General features: G+C 39.0%; 1 protein-coding gene across 1 annotated transcript in view; it reads left to right on the top strand.

The window, feature by feature from the left end:
* Positions 1-7328, top strand: part of DENND5A (DENN/MADD domain containing 5A) — a 52089-nt gene that overhangs the window by 29358 nt on the left and 15403 nt on the right. The window contains exons 11-15 of the mRNA XM_009328621.1: positions 129-142; positions 1456-1470; positions 1592-1776; positions 5038-5122; positions 7104-7188. Coding sequence (XP_009326896.1) covers positions 129-142; positions 1456-1470; positions 1592-1776; positions 5038-5122; positions 7104-7188 — 384 coding nt within the window. The remainder of the gene's footprint in view (positions 1-128; positions 143-1455; positions 1471-1591; positions 1777-5037; positions 5123-7103; positions 7189-7328) is intronic.

Raw genomic sequence — 7328 nt, 5'->3', positions numbered from 1 at the left:
GAAATAAGGTAATACAGAGAATGTTTCTGCTCTCTTGCACCTCATATCCATCCTTTATGGACCATTTCTTGACCAATATGTTTGAACCCCCTTCTTCTGCCATCTGTTTCTGCTTTATACGTATAAAGATTTTTGCATGGTAGTGAGGAATTCATGAAGAGATAATGTATTTAGAAATTCTGCAAGGAGTGGAAACTTTATCAAGCAGATTTATGATAGCAAATGTAAAATGATAGAAAGAGATTGAATATTCTGATGGGTCTTTATCATCCCGCTGCCCATGTCTATTATAGCTACTTTCAGTTATCACTGATGAGACTATACTATTTCAACAAGAGTGAATATTCCAAAAGAGGAGGTTGTGGTGAAAATGCAGGAACTTTTCTCATAACTAAAGCAAGTGGGTTAACAAACTTCTGAAACGTAAGTTTTTAAGCACTTAACGAAGAAATTTGGCATTGGTTTGTAGACATGCTTCACCAGTATATATTTGACAATATATTCATCTGAACTAAATGTTAATGTTTATACTAACACAGTAAAGAGAATAATTATTAAATAGACACATTCTTGCCTTAAGTCAGTGGAGGTAATACAGCAATTATATACAACTTTTTGTAAAACCATGTTTAATACATGCATCTACTTCTGATTTCACTTTAGTTTTCTGTATGTATGAAACATCCAAATAATCCCCTTCACTTAATGGAGGCATATGACAGTGAAAATCCTTGAAGATAGACTTGATTCTTTCACTGTGGGAACGCAACTCTAGGGAATGTAGTGAGCCTGCTGTTAGCAGAGAGGGAAATTGCCAGGGGAGGTGAGGAGAAGAAGCTAGAGACTAAGTTAGAGTTCTTTGTCTCAACTAAGACTGTGCATAGGTGCCTAAGGGGGTATTACTCATTTGAGAGCTAGTCTAGAATAGCAACAAAGATGAAAAAATGTGTAAGAGATGAGCAGAAGTGATTCCCCAGTCATTTTTCCCTCCAGGTAGATATATGATGAATATATTGTGACTGGGAAACTAAGAGTTGGTGAGGGCTTTGTTGACCAGTATGGAATTGTGCACATTTTAGGAGAATGCGGCTCATCGGGGAAACTCAAGAGATGCACTCCAGAATGCGTTTAGTTTAAATGCAAATACCCTTTTGACAGAACAGGGTCTCACAGGAATGACGTATCCCCCTGCTACTTGGAAGCACTTGTGCACGTTAACCTCCCCTGGGAGGAGGTGGACATAGCATACTGATCTCAGTCGAGCACTCACCAGGCTGCAGAAACACCCGAGCCTGCCTTGCTGTTGGGCCTCTAGCTTGTCAATGTGTGGCCTGCTGTTCCCTTTGTTGGGGTTACTCTGTGGAGGCTTATGTGCCTGTTTGCAAGCCCCTTGTTAGAAGGATGGAAGAGGCTGTAAAGTGATCAACACTGGTGCTGCCCTGGCTTGAAAAACAGGGATAAAAAAATGCAGTCTTGCACTAGCTTCAGAAATACTGCATTCACCCAGTTATTCTGCCGCATCTTTGCTATCATGTGCTTCCTTGTTGGTTATTTAAAAAGTGTAACTGATCTTGGAAGTTCCCGCAGAAAGAATTAACTCTCTTTTGCCTTGTCCTTTTTGAGACCAAGAGGATGTTGGTTGAAAAAATGGGTCGAGAAGCTGTGGAGCTAGGTCATGGTGAAGTGAATATCACAGGTGTAGAAGAGAATACCCTGATAGCCAGTCTGTGTGACCTCTTAGAAAGGATATGGAGCCACGGTCTGCAAGTCAAACAGGTGAGGAACAAATATTCCTGTATGTTGCAGAACTCACTTTCCTAAAGTCATGGGAAGTGCTTGAGTTATGCACTTATGAATCACAAGAGTTATGCTCTTCCTCTCTCCGCTTTCAGAGGATACTTTTTGCGTGTATATAGACATGTTAAAATACTTGTGTCCTCCCCCAGCCTTTCTAATGTCAGTTACTGCCCCCTTGTCTGTCTCCACTTTTTGCTCTGGGGTATGTACAAGTGCACAGGTAGATGTGTTCCACAGATGACTTCTTGGAAGACTTTCTTTCTGTTTAACCGGGGGTTTTTGGTTTGGTTTGTGGGGTTTTGTGATTTTTTTAATAGGATGGTAAATAAAAGTATTTCTGTGTTCTTATACTTTCATTATTGAAGTTGCATTAGGCTATAAGGCAGCGTATGCCAAAGGTGCTGTCAATGGGATATGGTATGGGGAATTTGTTTTCATGAAGGAAAACTTAGTTTTTAAGAGTAAAACCCTTGCTATTTTGGTTCTTCCCGAGTGATATAGGGATAGTTAAGTGACGTTTACAAGATCACTAGTTAGAGGTGGTGTTTTTCATATGAAATTAATAATTGTTTGTCGTGCTCTTCTGTTTGGAGTCGCTTGTGGGACTAGATGGAGTTTGGAAGGCCTTCATCCTTTCCTCCTCCTTTGTACAAAGGAATAGCAAGGACTGAGGATTATAACTTTTTTTTTTAGAATGATGTGCAGAATAAATGTACATAATCCAGACAACTGTAATTCAGTATCTCTGTTCCCAGCACCCAAGCGCCAGTGTTTAAATCTGCTCTCCTTCAAACTATATAGCAGTTCTCTATGTGAAGATTTATCATGTGATTCTCTCCCTTCCCTCTTGTATACCACTTAGGATAGAAGCTGTACTGCTTTCGTCTTAGAAGACAGAGCATCAGTATACTCTGCTTCAACTCAGATTTGGGCCTTTCAGACCACCAGACGGCCAACCCTACATAAGGTTAATGCTTTGGATTGATTGCAGATGTTGGCAAACAGTGCTGAATGGTGGAATAAATAGAGTGGTGGAATATAATAGAGGCCTGATGGAGGAAGTGCAGTGCATCTCATATTATGATCCACAGTTTAAAAAAAGAAAAAAAAGGCACCACCAATTCTCTGTGTGCTCTGGCCTTTATTAAATATGCAAAAGCCTGCTGTTTTACACATCGATTTTATTTTATTTTTCAATGATGAGCCAAGGAAGACTCTTCTTTCTCAATTGACCATAGTAATGAGGGTGGCTTTCCTTCCACCAATCCCTGCTTTTACGTCTTCCCTGCTGATGAACCTTGATAGTCCTACATTAGCTACCTACTGATTCTTCCTCTGCAAAGTGAGTGAATCTACACCTTCCTTTGCCCAGAGCAATGGGGGAGAGTTGTTGGATGTAGGGTCTAATGACTGCAGTAGTCTGAACTTTCAGAAGGCCTTGGTTATTCCCTTGCCTGTTCTCTGTCCCACTGCTTTCCTTAGGCTGTCTTCCTTTTCCTTATAGATACAGCTTGCATCATCATTGCTATTTGGTGAAGTTAAAGGAGAGTAACATGATGGTAAAGGAAGTGGGCAGATACATACTGCATGAGTTCTTACATTCATCATGATTGTTGACATCTATTTGCTGCAGGTTCCTTTGTTTGCTGCTTTATGTGATATGTTGCAGTTCTCTTGCCATGGCAGCTAGTTGCTGAACACTAGACTGTGTGTGCATGTGTGTGTTTATTGAGAGAAATGCCATTTTGGATGTAACTGTTCCCTGGTTGATATTTTTCATGCTCTCTTTTTATGTTTTTATAAGACTGGCAGTTTTGGCTTTCCATGTTGGATCTGTCAGGTACACAATGAGGCATTGAGCTTCTCCGGATTTTTTTTTTTTAATAACTTCACCACTGAATGCGTATTTTTAATAGACTTCTCTCAACACAGATGTTACAGACACTCTAGGCTTTATCTTCTGGAGGCATGCCACTTCTGGAATAATCCCTCATGGTTGTTAGTTATTTTTGTTAGTTGTAGTGAGCTATAGGATTGAAGTGTTTAGAGATTTTTAAAGATAGTTTTAAAAAAAAAAAAATTCAGAGTTGAACCATAATTACTGTACCTCCAGGAAGGCACTTACATGATTTTAGATTACATTGATAGTGCTGAATTGACAACTGTTGCTTTACAGTCATGGTTTCTTTCTGCACAAAGTTGTAAATAAAAATATGGCTTTATAATATGACTGCTTTTCTGAAATGCAGAATTGCTAAATCTTTACTGGGATTTCAAGTTAATATAATAATTTGGGAAGATGATAAGTAATACTAATTAATTTCCTCTGTAAGTAATTCCAGTTAATGTGCTGGAGAGCCCCTGTTCAATTACTACTGCCTTTCTGTGGCTTTGCAAGCTTTTGATTTACCATGCAGAATATTTTAGGATGAACTCAAGAATCTTTTTAGTTTGCCGGCGAAAGATTTCCTCACACTCTGCTTTAAGCCACCAGAGGTTTAAGAAAGCAACGCGTAATGAGCAAGGTGCACCTTTTAACATAATTTGACGGATTTATCTTGGCCTAAATACTACATCCCAAATTTTAACTTCTAAATTGGTTTTATAATGTGTAGAGCTGGAGTATTCTTGCTGATAAGCTTTCATTGTCCTGCTTGTGTTTTGGGTTGTCTTTTCTTAGTGTGTTTGTGATTATCCAAGTCCTTTGCTTGATGAAATTGAGGAGGGGTCTTTTGAGGTTCTGAAAATTGACAGCATGCACCTATATCCCTGAATTACGCTGAAGGGAACAAGACTTGGTCTAGGTGGAAGATGGTTTACTCAGGCTGGCTCTGTATCTCTTGTCATTTCACTGCTGGAGAGGCAGGGAGGAAAAGACACATAGTACAGGTTACGGCCTCAGACTTAGAACTCTACTCACAAATAGTGTTTTACAAGCCTTTAAATGTTTTCTTGTCATGTTAATGAACTATGAGAAATGAAGTTCAATTGACTTTTTCCTGTTACCAGAATCATTAGATCCCAGTATTTTGACTCTTCCTTTTCTTTCTCAACCTCTTTACAGTTCCCGAGCACCTCCAACTTGTGTCTCCTTTTTGGTTTTTACCAATGACTTTATAGGGAGAAGCATACTTAAAGCAAGTTTTTGTTATGGCTGATACTTTCAATGATGATTTAAGCTTTCTTTTTATTCAGCTGAGAGTGATTTCTTTAACTAATTTTTTTTTTTTTTTAATTTAGGGAAAATCTGCTTTGTGGTCCCATCTGTTACACTACCTAGAAAACAGACAGAGAAAAACTACATCAGGCAGCTTCAGTACCTCAGGTAAGATTAGCTTCTGCTGGAAGATGATGATAAAAGCTATGAGTAAGAGCTGCTGCAGATTTGCACCATGCAGAGATCGTTTCCTTGAAAATATCCTTCACTCAATGTAACCGAGTCAAGTATTCTATCTGCTACAGAATTAGAATCATAGAATCATTAAGATGAAATTAAGACCTCTAAGATGATCGAGTCCAACTGTCAACCCAACACCACCATGCCCACTAAACCATGTCCCTAAGCACCTCATCTACACGTCTTTTAAATACCTCCAGGGATGGTGACTCAACCACTTCCCTGGGCAGCCTCTTCCAATGTTTAACCACTCTTTCAGTAAAGAAATTTTTCCTCACATCCAATCTGAACCTCCCCTGGTGCAACTTGAGGCCATTTCCTCTCGTCCTATCGCCAGTTACTTGGGAGAAGAGACCAACACCCACCTCGCTACAGCCTCCTTTCAGGTAGTTGTAGAGAGCAATGAGGTCTCCCCTGAGCCTCCTCTTCTCCAGGCTAAACAACCCCAGTTCCCTCAGCTGCTCCTCATAAGTCTTGTTCTCCAGACCCTTCACCAGCTTCGTTGCCCTTCTCTGGACACACTCCAGCACCTCAATGTCTTTCTTGTAGTGAGGGGCCCAAAACTGAACACAGTATTCGAGGTGCGGCCTCACCCATTAATATGGACCTCACATTAATATGGACCTGGTGTATTGTCTCAATATATTTGTGAAAAATAAACTTCTTTGGATTGAACCCACTTGTTTGGGTCTGGTATCTGACTACTGCAGTAGTCAGGTACCAGAAATACCTGATGCTTCAAAGGTAGGCTTTAAAATGGATTGCTCTGCTATACTGTCCTCCATATGACACATAGTCACTGCATGACTGGCAAAGCATATTATGTTGTGGGGGGTGTGTGTGTGTGGAAAACGTATAAGCATATAAAATTGTGCTGTACATCCTGAAGTTTTACCTTCTCTCTCGAAAAACAACTGAACAGTAGGCTTATTGTTTAAAAGAAAAAGACATTTAAAAACAAAAAAATACAACCCGACCCCAAATACAAAAAACACTGAAGAAACATATTTTAATTTTTGTTATATCAAGTGTTGCAGTAAAAGTAATATCGCACATAAGATCCACTGTTTCTAAGGTTGTTAATGTAATTTTTAACCACTACTTGTGTCAGATGGGAGTATAGGGTATAACTTTGGAGAGAACAATGGGGTTTGGGGGAGGTGGTGGGTGCCTTTTTTTTTTTTTTTAAAGTTGCTGTAGGCAAAGAATTGAGCATTACTAACATGCACAAGGTCCTGTAAGCAATCAAAACCAAAAATTTGGAAAGTATTAAGGTTTCCTGAATGTCACTTGACCATAGTGTTTTTGTGTATCAGATTGAAGTTACAATCAGTTTTATACTTTCTAACTTGGGATTGAGGGGAGGGACTGTATTTTAAGATACAACTTGATTCTAGAGTGGAATTTGAAGGATAAGAGTAATAATATTGCTTAAAAAAAACCCCAAAAGTGCTATTTTAAAAAGTAGTGGTGTTACAGGAGTGTGCAAAGTGATAGATTAGTTAAGCATACGAATGTGTGGTGTACTGAATAAAACATGTTGAACACTGTTTTCTGGTGTCAACAGTGCTGGTCGGTTTTATTACATAGAAAGAAAATAGGGTAGTCTTTAGAAAATAATACTTGATTAGTATATGTCTTAAGCCATTTGATGTCATACCAACTTCAGCTGAATCTAAGCTCATTAACATGTTAATGCTCAGTTTGTGCTGATCTGCATAACCATCTGTGTAGCATATTAGATTTTCATGTTATTTGAAGTGGAAATATGCCACAATATCTTCAGAAAGCAGTGAGTCGCCAGTAATGCAAGAGTGCAAGTTGGTGTTAATTCACGTTTTTTTTATATTGATTTTAAAATCTTTAGATGGATTTCTGCTAACAAGAAATTCTGTTGTTCTGAATCTAGGAATACTCCTTGATTCAGAAAGGAGAAAGTCTGATACCAGTCCAGCCATGTCACCTCTTAGAATCTCTCTCATCCAGGATATGAGGTGAGCTTAAACTATTAAAACCAACACAAAAACCTGTGAGATATGCACACTTGTTTCTGTGTATAATGTGTACCATACAGAAAAGTCTGTGTTTCATACGTCAGGAGGGGGATGTGGGAAAGGAACCTGCTGACCTGTTT

Source organism: Pygoscelis adeliae, unplaced genomic scaffold (assembly GCF_000699105.1).
Source record: "Pygoscelis adeliae isolate BGI_AS28 unplaced genomic scaffold, ASM69910v1 Scaffold166, whole genome shotgun sequence".
Classification (NCBI taxonomy): domain Eukaryota; kingdom Metazoa; phylum Chordata; class Aves; order Sphenisciformes; family Spheniscidae; genus Pygoscelis; species Pygoscelis adeliae.
The sequence above is the reverse complement of the archived record's forward strand: the minus strand, read 5'-3'. Positions and strand labels throughout refer to the sequence as shown.